Source organism: Gasterosteus aculeatus, chromosome 2 (assembly GCF_964276395.1).
Source record: "Gasterosteus aculeatus chromosome 2, fGasAcu3.hap1.1, whole genome shotgun sequence".
NCBI lineage: Eukaryota > Metazoa > Chordata > Actinopteri > Perciformes > Gasterosteidae > Gasterosteus > Gasterosteus aculeatus.
In genome coordinates, this window is record NC_135689.1 from 8,072,390 (window position 1) to 8,084,052 (window position 11,663).

The 11,663-nt window shown below is 42.9% G+C and overlaps 3 protein-coding genes across 9 annotated transcripts; 1 reads left to right on the forward strand and 2 right to left on the reverse strand.

Annotated features, from left to right (window-relative positions):
- Positions 1–303: 303 nt before the first annotated feature.
- LOC144388446 (small cell adhesion glycoprotein-like) lies at positions 304–2,841 on the reverse strand. 6 transcript variants are annotated; one of them, XM_078090047.1, is made up of 6 exons: positions 2,572–2,841; positions 2,177–2,217; positions 1,569–1,625; positions 1,336–1,389; positions 1,106–1,150; positions 304–1,024 (listed from the first exon to the last, which is right to left on the reverse strand). In XM_078090047.1, the coding sequence occupies exons 2-6, from the start codon at positions 2,181–2,183 to the stop codon at positions 852–854; spliced, it is 336 nt and encodes a 111-aa protein (XP_077946173.1). In that variant the 5' UTR covers positions 2,184–2,217; positions 2,572–2,841; the 3' UTR covers positions 304–851. The 6 variants fall into 6 exon arrangements, with proteins under 6 accessions (XP_077946173.1, XP_077946176.1, XP_077946178.1 ...); XM_078090050.1 differs by having other exon boundaries at positions 2,561–2,817; XM_078090052.1 differs by having other exon boundaries at positions 1,106–1,135; positions 2,572–2,791.
- Positions 2,842–3,769: 928 nt separating this feature from the next.
- bin2a (bridging integrator 2a) lies at positions 3,770–10,323 on the reverse strand. 2 transcript variants are annotated; one of them, XM_040193532.2, is made up of 13 exons: positions 10,112–10,323; positions 7,360–7,467; positions 7,192–7,272; positions 6,908–6,962; positions 6,721–6,815; positions 6,465–6,560; positions 6,000–6,107; positions 5,824–5,909; positions 5,660–5,735; positions 5,483–5,565; positions 4,674–5,259; positions 4,514–4,583; positions 3,770–4,426 (listed from the first exon to the last, which is right to left on the reverse strand). In XM_040193532.2, the coding sequence occupies exons 2-12, from the start codon at positions 7,441–7,443 to the stop codon at positions 4,530–4,532; spliced, it is 1,404 nt and encodes a 467-aa protein (XP_040049466.2). In that variant the 5' UTR covers positions 7,444–7,467; positions 10,112–10,323; the 3' UTR covers positions 3,770–4,426; positions 4,514–4,529. The 2 variants fall into 2 exon arrangements, with proteins under 2 accessions (XP_040049466.2, XP_077946155.1); XM_078090029.1 differs by having other exon boundaries at positions 9,975–10,114.
- Positions 8,749–11,469, forward strand: LOC120829441 (uncharacterized). Its single transcript, XM_040193535.2, has 5 exons — positions 8,749–9,002; positions 10,328–10,433; positions 10,655–10,761; positions 10,860–11,032; positions 11,115–11,469. Exons 1-5 carry the CDS (start codon positions 8,843–8,845, stop codon positions 11,391–11,393), a joined length of 825 nt encoding a protein of 274 aa, XP_040049469.2. The 5' UTR covers positions 8,749–8,842; the 3' UTR covers positions 11,394–11,469.
- Positions 11,470–11,663: the final 194 nt, after the last annotated feature.

Consider the following 11,663-nt stretch of genomic DNA (forward strand, 5'->3'; position numbering starts at 1 on the left):
GCAGCCCGCATTTCAATCCAACAGTCCACAATGAATCCCTGCTTCACTGAAGCCCATCAAATTCAGTCCTTGTTGATGCTACAGCTTGCCATTGTGTCAGCTAAGCTACTCAACAATGTCAACAAAGACTGAACATGTGCTACTTTGTATGGGATCGCTGTTGATGTGGCTACATGTATGACATTTGAGTGGTGAGCACAGATTTAAAAATCACGTTGTAGGTTTCTGACCGACTATCTTCAAACACATTAAACATCACTTCCAGCTGTCACACTGTATAATGGCACTCGTCCCCAAAACAGGTTTTATATCCATCCACATTTATTTCAGATGGCAAGGAAGAATACAAAACCAGGTACCGCGAACGCTCAGGCGGAATTCAATGATTTGAACTACCTTATACTAAAAATAAAATGGCGTAAAAAAACTATAGTTTTTACAAGCAAATCAATATAAAAGTAACTTCCCGCAACAGCTTCGTAACACGCCTTGTAACAGGTTGGCTTTTTGGGGAAACAAACTGTCAGAATCAAACATACTGCCAATAGTAGAGGAAAACTGAAACATGGCTGATAAAGTGTCAGCTATTGACTGACCGTGTAACTGACGCGCTAAAAGCGCGCAACTTGTTTCATGCATAGCTCTGCTCACCTAAAACGAACACACACGCACACGTTGTCTCGCCATCCATTGATTTTCACTCTCAGCCTAAATATCTTATCTTTGGTACTGCTTGTGCACATTTTTCTCAACACATACATTTTTCGGCTCTGCCCCCGTGTGCAGAAAGTCCTGGCCTTCCCTTTAAAAAAAATTAAATAAAAAAAACACAGAATGATGCACTGTCCCGTTCATATGAAGTATTCCTTCTTCTCGTTGGCGGCCTGGTTATTCTGCTCGTCGTCGGGGTCCTCCCCCGGAGCCGGCTCCCCCGTCGTCCTGTAGTCCCCTTTGTTGTGGCAGAGATACCGGTAAAGCAGGAAGCCGAAAGCAGCCACTGTCAGCAGGATGAGGACAACGACCACTGCAGGAATAAGGTAAAAAAAAAAAATCCACTTTTCAAAACATTGAGGGAAAAGGCTCATGTTGAAGTGCGACCATTTACCTGCCACGACCGCCTCTGAACTATGGGGGGCTGCTGTCGTCACCACTAAGGAAGAGGGAATAAAACGAGGACATTAAAACCACCAGTTACCGCCAACAGACGACGTATAAAAAAAGTTATTTGGATTATTCTCTGCAGGGGCCTAGCGCATTTCCAGGAGGAGGCTGGTTTGCGTGCCATAAATTAAAACATAAAAAATATATGAAGTGAAATAATAAAGTAGGAGTTACCCTGAATCATGGTCGCGTCAGCCTGTGTGGGCGCTGACGTTAAAAGCTTCATATCTGATGTTGGACAAAACACAAGCATGACACGGGTTGATGAATCATCATCTACGGTTAAGATATCACGATGCTTGTTGGCTGCAACGCTGAGATTAGAAGCCAAGTGTGTACATATCATGAATATTACATTTAAAAAAAAAGAAGAAAAAAAAAAAAAGAAGGAACGACAGTGCACTTACCCTTTGTGAAACTTGTGAAATTTGTGGGGAGTGGTGTCGAAGGGGCCATATTTGAATCTGAAAGATGAAAGGAATGTGTCAAACGTCACAGGGAGCGATCTTCAGCACACAGTCTGCTAGTGGAGAGTTGTGTAACCGCATAGCTGCTGCTGGCCGAGGAGGGAGTATGAAGCGTGGTCACACAGTAATCTGGTTATCAAGGTCTGGCTCTGAAACAAACCTGCCAGTTTATTTCCCCCGTGACGCAACGACTCATTAATCAGGAATTACTCAAAATGGAACATTGTGTGGTTTGGACTGATGGTCGAGCCAAAGAAGACCACTGTTGGCGTCCCCTGGCCAGGGGATCTTGTAATTTATTATTGCTTTTACACTAAATGATACGGATTCTGATCAACTAAAATCAAATAACGATAATCGTTAAGCCAATAGTTATAAGGTAGGATGCAATTAAAAGACTACAGAAAAGTAGAACAACCTCAATATTTGAGTACTAAGTATAGCACTTTTGATGTCATTTTATTTAATTGTACCAACTTGATTCTAAAAGGTATTAACAAATAAGAAAAAGGTCATTGAAACACTGGAGTCAAAAAAGGTGGACTTACTATTCATGATTAGTGCCAGTTAACTCACAGGCAAACTTCCCCTGAAAACAAACACAAAACAATACAATCAAACCAATAAAACAACCACATGACTGAGTAACATTTCCGCAAACGTTGTCAAACAATGATTAAGAAACCACGTTAGAAATTAACCGGTCAGGCCGCTGATACCGACCACGTGACGCTTTGTTTAACCTTTTTTAGGAGGGGGGGGGGGTGCGTCTCTTCTTCGTCCCGATTAAAGTTAGTTTACTGAACACAAAATAACCTCGAAGAAGAAGAAGACGCACCGCTGCGTTCAGGGGAGTATTTTTCTCGCCGAACAATCAGACATTGTTCATCACAGCTGTCGGGGGAGATCACCTAAAACTCACCTAAACTCACCTAAAACTCACCTGGCTGCAGCGACGCCAAACTATTGGCTCTAAGGGGCGACTTCCGGTCCCCGCGCGCTGACGTCCGGCACCTGAGACCGACTTTAGTTTCAGGTCCGAGGCGCTCGTGTGAGTCTGTTGGGGCGTCGATGAAATACAGTAAGAAGCTGCTTACTTTTCTCCCCTCAAGTACTCGCGAGTGAGTCACGCAGAGAACTCCATTTCCGCACCTCCCTCTCTCCCCCCCCCTCTCTCTCCATGTCAAAGATCGTGTATGGAGATGATGGGCAACTAAAAATGAGAAACAGGATAATATTTTGGATGTCAATCTATTATAAAAGTCGTATATGAAATAGACCTTTCTCTACCCTGAAGGTGTTTTAGGTTTGTGGGTAACGGATCATTAAAGTACATGGACGTGAACAATTTAATGAATGCATGAATTAATAATCGTTGAATTCTTCACAGCAAAGTATGATACACAAACTTTTAGTTCAAAGAGGTTTTGGCCACTCGGCAGCCTCTTTCATTTGCTGCACTCTTATTTTGCCCTCTCAGATTTAACATTTTTCTCAGATTTTAAGGCTTTAATGGCAATGGGGTGTTTTGCTCCCCACACCAAACTGTCTGAAACTAGCACTGTGCTGGTGGACTCTCGAGTCGCACCCTCCCTACATCCTTCCTGCCTGGTAAACAAACTTGTTTTTAACCCCCAACCAGAAGCTGACATTTTCCTGGGGACGAAATAACGGTTAGTTTGACAATTTTGACACAAAGTCCCCCTCACTAATGCTGTTTGCACAGGCAGACAGATACACCTCAGAAATCTGTAAAATAATAATAGTCAGTTATATTTGGCTAAACACAACATAAGAGGATGCATATATATATTTGATATAGACACTGCTCAGTAGATTGTTAATGCCTGCCAATGTAATGTGGTTTCTGTGTCCTGGTTCTGACTGCCAACATAAAACTGTTGAGACAGCCGAACAGAACACATCTGAGGTAAATCCCTTCAGATCTCTCTTTCTTTGAATAAATTAGGCAAAAACAAACATTTCTTTCACTGAATGAATCTAGGAAAGACTGCCCAACATTTGGTTCAAATAAACTAGTAAATGTTCTTATGCAAATCAATCAAAGCAAACTAATGCAATTTTTGGGAGGTTCGCAATGACAAAAAGATGAGAAATGTTGGCTGAGTGAGAACTCATCGTTTTTGTCGTTTTCAAAACTTTTATTGGAAGAGAAGGAACCGCAGCCAATTGACACCTTGAATTCAATTGAAACAAAACAATTTATTGTTTACGTATTTCATCATTTTTTCTATAATTCGCCATAACCAACAAATTTGAATATAATTGAGACAAAAAAAAAATGTTCAGAATTACATAATGATGTATCTTGACAGTGCTTAGATAATTAATTGATTTCAGCTTTGTAAGTGAAAAAGATCAAAAATACGTTCATGTTTATATAACGAAAATGGAAAAATGGAGTGCACAGTACAGTTACATTTGTGACCATGGCTTAGTCAGTAGGTTGGTTTTATAATAAGGTGTTTACCTTATGTCTGCTAACATTTACTCTTGATGAGGGAGAAAATAATGAAACGTGTGGAAAAAACTTATCTAAGATCTATACTTTTCAAATTAAACTTAAAATAAAACATGGCAACATGGTTACAAAAATAAAACATTTACCATAGTATGAACTGTACCGGATGTAAAACTGGAAAAAAAGATAAATAAGAAAAATGAACAACAAGACGCACATGTCTATCATTCTGGAAATCAGAGTTTTAAATTTCAGTGAGTCTGTCTCCATATTTGTTTTCCTTTTACAGCTGTTGACTTCAATCTCCTCTCCGTCACTGTTTAATAGAACACAGGGCAGACATGGATGTATGGAGAAGTGGTGGAAACAATAAGATCCATAATAATGCATGAATCATACCAACCTTAAGTCTGAACACTTTACACCTCTGTGCTTTTTGAGTCTGGAGAAGCCTGTTTTTCTGCCGCAGCATCCTGAAAAGTCATGTGAAAGATGAGTCATGACGAAAACACTATCGAACAGAAGGTCTGAGTCACCATCGCTCAGCTCGCTAAACCACACACCTTGTGAGGAAGTCCCGGGCCCTGCGTGTCAGAATGTAACCCAGAAGCTTCACTATTCTCCACCGCACGTGGTTCTGGTGTGCCGCCCCCCGGGGAGCCGTCTTCTCCCTCATCGATGTGCAGCGGCCCGTTGTCTGCTGCGGACAGCTGGAGCTCCGAGCTCTTTGAACCAACGGAGTTGTTCAGTTCACAGCTGCTCTCGCTCGGCGGAGTTTTCCCGCTCTCTCCATGGTTGCCAGATCCTGCGTGAGGCTTGGGCCCGGACGCCTCTTCCTTCAAGCCCGTCGCCTCCTCCGCATCGTTGCCGTCCCCTCCAGACCCAAGCCCATTACCGGCCGCGGCGTCCCCTTGTGCGTGAGAACTGTACACCTCGCCGTGGCTCGACCCCGCGTCCAGGTCTCCGGACTGTGAGATGGAGACTTCGCGCATGCTGCTCTCTCTGGACAAAGTGCTGTGGCGAGGCTTGTCCGGGGACCTGAAGCTAAACCTCTGGCCAGGTCTGGGACTGTAGCCCTTGTGAAACTCGGAGAAGCTGGCTTTCCAGGCCTTGGGGGACGTCAGGCTTCGTCTCTTCAGGGAGCCGTGCCTGAATTGTGTTTGTATTAGAAAGACAAAAAAAGCCAGTGAATGATTGGAATATTTGGCTGAGCCCCAAATGGAGACATTCACTTATTAAAATAATTCCTTCCAGAATAAGAATCTTTCTATCGGTGTGAAAATATTGGCATTTTTGGTTAGCATGAGAAGATGATACAGCTTTTTGGTGAAAATGATTGTCATTTAAAGCGTCGTTAAAAAGAAAAACCTACCGCTGAATTCGGTTCAAAGCGAAAGTTTTATCCGGGTGCTGAGCGTGCAGCTCGTTCATCACATTCTTTAGATCAAGGTTGAGCTGAAAGAAGACCAAAATTGTCAAATAAGATTAAAAAAAAAAAAAAAAACACAACAATGTGTATTGTTTGCCTACTAACTAAAGAAAAACGCACCATGCTCATTTCCTTATAGAAGATGTCTCTTAAATTGGAAACAGCGGAGAAGACCGTCACAAAGCATCCAATGCGGCTACGGAGGAGAAAAACAAACCGCGCTGTAATACACGTGCATACCTTTATCTTTACATATGATTACAGAAGAAAACACTCTGACAAACCTTTCAAAGAGCGACGGCAGCTCCTGTTTTAACTCAGTGTTGATCCCGTCATAGACGCTTTTGGCCGTATTCATCTCTTCTTCTGCCTTCAGAGTGAAAATTGGAAATGTATTTTTGTGCATATGAACATTGAAAGGCACAGTTAAAAAAATAAATAAACAGATATGTTAAATAACCTTGTGGATCTTGACGTCATCCCTCTTCTTGGCAGTCTGCAGTGCCTCCAGGTGGTGACGGGAAGAGTCGTAGTCGACCAATTTCCTCCCCCTCTTTGCTACTTTCTCCTGCAGAAAGGAAAAGATTGGCGATGCATTAAAAATCTCACACTTTTGGTATCAAGCAGCCCTTGAGGAGCACGTACTTGCTGTCATCTCAAAAAGGATTGCGGGTCAGGACAGACAGAAAAGCAGGCAGGCTGGGATACTTCACCAGATGCAGCAGCACATCCTGCTCCTCTTGGCAGAGACAAATATTTGTCTGGCATCCGAAGTAGTACGGCAGCGTGGGTATTGGATTGCTCAGATAGTGTGTGTGTGGTTGCTTGTGTGTCTCTGTAGGGTTTTGCATGTTTGCTCTCGGGCCTTTTGTCTGTCTGTGTGTTCACTCCTGTTTGTTTGCACGCTGGCTTCCTCTCGTCTTACCCTGACGTCTGGGAATTGGCTCACGTAGGACTCCATAGTGTGTACGGCCTGATCTAATAGCTTCACCTCGAGGTCATTCCACAGCAGGTCCTCCCCCTTTATCAAAAGGCACAGCACAAATATTGAATTAATTATGCATGAAGAGAGGGAGAAAGAATGGGTTTTGGTCCCCTCGCTATGTGTGAATCCTGTTGCCGTTTGTCCTTGTTAGAAACATGCAGCGCTGCTGTAGTTTATCACTGATGATTGTACTGACCTCTACAATGGCTCCGAGGTCTTCCTCTCCAGCCCAATCACTCTCATAAGAATCAAACAGAGACTGGGAAAGGCGTCTGGAAGCTTCACGCATGTCTGTGAAAAGCAGTCACGTCCACGTGAGACGTGCAGAGGATACAAATCTGCAAAATCTACATGCAAAGGGCTTTTTTTTTTTTTTTTTTTACCTCTAACTGCATTGATGTAGTTCCTCAGGTCCTTGTACATTCGGTTCCCATCAGTCTGCGAATAGACAACAGGTTTGCATAATTCAGTCTTAAGATTTATGAATTTCATTGTGTTTTCTTAGTATAAATCATCCCTGTGTTTACATAAACAGTAGAGACAGCCATGGGAATATATTTGTGGTACACTAAAAGATTTTTTTTTTTTAACTGTTCAGACGTTTACTACACAGGAAGTTACTCAATGTGTCTTATCTCTTTATCTCTTAAAGCACGGTAATGATTACCTGCTGGTCATTAAACTGTCGGAAACATTGTTCAAAGTGGTCATCTCTGCTCTCCATCGTCTTCCCCAACCTTTGCCGTACCTGGAGAAAAAGCAAATACCTCAAAGCAACAGCTACACAGCGATACCTTCTTTCTCTTTTGGGAAAACCAAACGTGGAGACTGTTACCTTTTCTTTGCTTCTGCTCAGCTGTCTTTGCAGTTTTTTCCCAAAGTCACCATTGTTGCCTTTTGGACTTGAGCGCTCGGCCATTTTTTGACTTGAATGTGTTTATTCCTGAACGATGAAGGGAAACAGAAGAAAGAATTGTCCTTTGGATCACATATTTAACCCAATTAAGAAATGTGTTCACCCTCTCTGACCTCCAGAGCTCACAATAGAGACTTATGCATATCGGATTTACATCATTGTGTTGATATAAATTAATATCAAGACAATGGCTTTAGTAGTACAAGTAGTAATATTAACACATGAAGCTGCATAATACATATTATTATTGTTCTTTTTTATTACATGCTATGTGATGGTTTCTTTCTATTTGTATTCACGATAGTTCATATTAATATTGTGAAGTGTAGCTATATATTCATTATACTACATATTCATAACTATATACTTGTATTACAATTGGATTTATTTTTGCACAAACACTGTACATCAATTTGTTATAATTCCAAGATATTGTGACTAATGTGTCACTTCACTTTAACACTTGACTCTTGTGGGTTTTTCATAAGAACATTTATGAGCATCTAAATTTAATGATACCATGATACCGTTAGAAAAATGAGGAGAGTGAGGCATAACTGAATAACCTCTTAATATTCAACTCAGTGAGCAGAGGAAGAGAAGTCCTCATGCCGCTGGGACCACTGATGCCTCTCAGCAGTGTTGGAAAAAGTATTCTGATCCTATACTCTTAAGTACCACAATATAAGAAGTAATAAGTCCTGCATGAAAGTTTTTCTCCAACTTGGTTCTTCTCAAAGTAAAGTACTCTATATGCAGCAGATTTACACATGTCAGAGTTGTATTATATATGTTATGTTATGCTTTTCAGATTTGTATAAACAAAACAGATGATAATCTCATAAAATGTGAGATTCTTTTACAGTATGTTGATTAATTCAAATGAGCTCCACTTTTTTTTACCACAATCACAATATTACTAATAATAGTAATAATCCAGCATCATTTTATTCCAAATAAAGCCAACAGCTGTTTTCCTGCCAATAATACTTCACTCAAGTAACATTTGTAAAGCATGGCTTTTACTTTTACTTGTAATGGGGTATTTTTATATCACCATGTAAACATCTGCTGTTAACATTTAGAGTGACAGAACTTCAAATATGATTAAATAAATACAACCAAAAATATCAATGCATGTCATATTATCTAAATCAATGGCCGCAGTTATTTGGGCTATTGTTGTAGGGACATTTAACCGATTATTCCTTTTCTAAAAACCTGTCATTCCTCCACACTCAGTGACCCCTGGCTGCTCCCTTCCGACTCATTAACCGCATTAATCCTCTTGTGAACTGCATTACCCAGAGCTCCCCGCGGCCTCGCCCCTACCCGGGAAATACATAACGACAGCGGTGAACTTTAAACACAGCGGTTTGTCGGAGGAGGAGGAGCGGCTCCCATGACACATTCCGATCGGATTCTTGCTCTGCTCGCCGACCTGAAGGACGCGATCATGGGCAGCACCCTGATCAAGTGCGCCGCCACCGACCTGAGCATCCAGTGGGCCGGCTGGGCTCTGGCCGCAGCCTTCAGAACCGAGAAGTTCTATGATTTGGCAGGTAAGTTTAATACACTCGGACAATTGTGAATATCGATTTTCCGCCATGTGCGCGCTGTTTTCCTTTTTTTTTGTTGTTGTTGCTTTGCAGCCTGACAATTGTTTTAACATCACATTAAAGTGAGACGCATCCACGTTAGACGACTGCGATTCAGCTCTGCGGGGTGTCATTGGGTACTTAGCGTTACATGTCGAACTTTAACAGTTATGCAACCCGTGAGCAGCTTTGTTGTGAAACGACCGAGGAGCTCCTCCTTCAATTATAGGAAGCAGCACGCGCACCAATCCGCTCAACCGGTGCGCGTCCCCGCACCAATCCGCGCAACCGGTGCGCGTCTCCGCAGGGGCGTTCAGCGGGATCTTGGGGGCGCCTTTTTGAAACGCAAAGGGGGCCCCAATTCACTTCAATTTTGCAAATTTTTTTTTGAGAGGCCAAATTGAGAAAGGACACAGCCTGTCTCCTCACTAGTGATTCGTCGTACCTGGTGTTACCTTTGCAGTGGTAAAAGCTCCAGTTAAAACGCCACAACATTATTCATACACAAATAAATGTCCTCGGCTCAGATGTTGGGCACACCCCATTCGATAAAATGTTTTACTGCTTTGAAAACCTCTGCTCAAGACCGGAAGTCAAATGATAGACTGGACAAGCAGCGGCAGGGTGTCCTCCTAAAGACACTCCTCTTCAGACTCTACCTCCACTAAAAGACTATTTTGTAGCACTTAAGTGGCATTAGAAGTACAATTTATCTACAGCAAATTGTAAATTGGCTTACTTGCTCTTCTGAGTTTGTACCCTATGGTTGAATGCACTTATTGTAAGTCGCTTTGGATAAAAGCGTCGGCTAAATGACAATCCTGGGCGCTTTTGCTCATTGTGATCCCCATGTTTCCCCATCCTGACATCTTATAGATTTAGCAGACTAATCAATAACGGAAACACCATGCCTATAATTTGCCGTTATAATCTTACTTCTCAGTGTGAGCGTCACCCGTGACAAGTGCTCAGCGTACAAAGTGTGCCGGCAAAGACGAAGTTCCAGGCAGCTGCAGGCGTCCAACCAGATAATTCTCATAAAAGTTGTTTCAAATAAAAACAGAGCAGCTTACCAGTTCTAACTTCACAAACGAATTGACTCGTCCTCTTCTTGCCCTCCACTCTGTGCTGCTCTCCCGGATATTTTACCCTTGAACTTTGGAACCAATTGTCCGCGGCACCTTGAGTAAAAGATTTATTGAACACGCCTTGATCTGCAACTAGTAGAGCCGTCCGCCATGTCCCGATCGCCCCGAGTCTGCAGCAAGTCTCTCTCTCTTCTCTCACAGGATCGGGCACCTTTATACTCCTCGCCCACCTTAGTCGTGTCTGGGGAGGAGCGAGTCATGTCCGCCAAAAGGTGCAGACTGGTTTGGTGACCGCGTGGGGACTCAGGTAAGTAAGGCAGCTTTGGACCCCCCCCCCTACACAGGGGAATAAAATACGGAGGGCTGGCATTCCTTTAATATATTTTATTATCACCTACGGAGTTTTGTGTGAGTTCGAAGTCTCCTTGGAAAGTTCGGAGGAGTAACTAACACGAAGAGCTTAACGTCAGGTTAATGAATAATGCCTTTGGTTAATGGAAGCGTCCGTTAACTGTGTCCTCTCTCCAGGCTGGGGACATTCCTCTTCATGCGGATCCTGAAGGACGGCCAGGATCGCAGGTTCAACAATGTCAGAGACAGCCCAGGGACTTTCTTTATATATTGGACGGTTCAAGGTACTTTTGTGGCAAGATAAGCGCCACGAGATTAGTTCATGTTCGTATTAAAAGCAAGGCTGGTTAAAGATGCTCCATTTCCCCTCCCTCTCTTTCAGCCATGTGGGTATTTATGACGCTCCTGCCCACACTCATGCTGAACATTGAGAAGCGGGACGTGCCTCTGGGCGCGAGGGACTACATTGGCTGGACTGTTTGGGGCCTCGGCTTTGCTACCGAAGCCATTGCCGACCAGCAGAAATTGCTTTTCAAGCGTGACCCGGATAACGTTGTGAGTTAACGGACCTCGTGCAACTTTTGATGCGTCATTTACTGTGAAGAACGGAAGTTAATTTTTTTTTATGTGGCTCCAGGGGAAATTCATCCAGAGTGGACTATGGGCGTACAGCAGGCATCCAAACTATTTTGGGGAGATCCTGCAGTGGTCAGGGCTGTGGCTCTCGGCCTCGTCAGTGATGGAGGGCCCTCAGTATCTGAGCGTGGCGTCGCCTCTCTTCCTCTGGTTCCTATTGCGCTACGTCAGCGGAATCCCCATCCTGGAGAAGCAGGCCGTCAGGAAGTGGGGCTCGGACCCGGGCTTCCAAGACTACGTCAAGAACACTCCCCTTCTCTGGCCGTGGCCGAAATTTTGATATTGTTGTACCAATAAATGCCTGACAAAGTTACCATGTAGACTTTCAATAAAGTCTAGTTATTCTGTATAATAAATTGACCTCATCTTTACATAAAAGCCTTCCGTGTAAGCTATGATAGACAAATGTTTCTATATTCATAGTTTTTGGAATAACAAGTGTCTTAATCTGCTTTATTAAAAGTAGAGTAAACCCTGGATCATAAAAGCTCTTTACATCCTGCAACATTTAGATTCAGAAAGTGAGGTTAAAGCACAAACAAATTTCCGA

Excerpts from the sequence above, each read along its gene's own strand:
- LOC144388446 (XM_078090047.1), bottom strand. Across the intron at positions 1,151-1,335 it reads TGACGCGACCATGATTCAGG|TGGTGACGACAGCAGCCCCC; the intron begins GTAACTCCTACT and ends CCTCTTCCTTAG. Across the intron at positions 1,025-1,105 it reads TTCAGAGGCGGTCGTGGCAG|TGGTCGTTGTCCTCATCCTG; the intron begins GTAAATGGTCGC and ends TTATTCCTGCAG.
- bin2a (XM_040193532.2), bottom strand. The coding sequence starts at position 7,443 with ATGGCCGAGCGCTCAAGTCCAAAAGGCAACAATGGTGACTTTGGGAAA. Across the intron at positions 5,910-5,999 it reads ATGACGTCAAGATCCACAAG|GCAGAAGAAGAGATGAATAC; the intron begins GTTATTTAACAT and ends TTCACTCTGAAG. Across the intron at positions 5,736-5,823 it reads CTGCCGTCGCTCTTTGAAAG|CCGCATTGGATGCTTTGTGA; the intron begins GTTTGTCAGAGT and ends TCTCCTCCGTAG.
- LOC120829441 (XM_040193535.2), top strand. The coding sequence starts at position 8,843 with ATGACACATTCCGATCGGATTCTTGCTCTGCTCGCCGACCTGAAGGAC. Across the intron at positions 9,003-10,327 it reads GAAGTTCTATGATTTGGCAG|GATCGGGCACCTTTATACTC; the intron begins GTAAGTTTAATA and ends CTTCTCTCACAG. Across the intron at positions 11,033-11,114 it reads AGCGTGACCCGGATAACGTT|GGGAAATTCATCCAGAGTGG; the intron begins GTGAGTTAACGG and ends ATGTGGCTCCAG.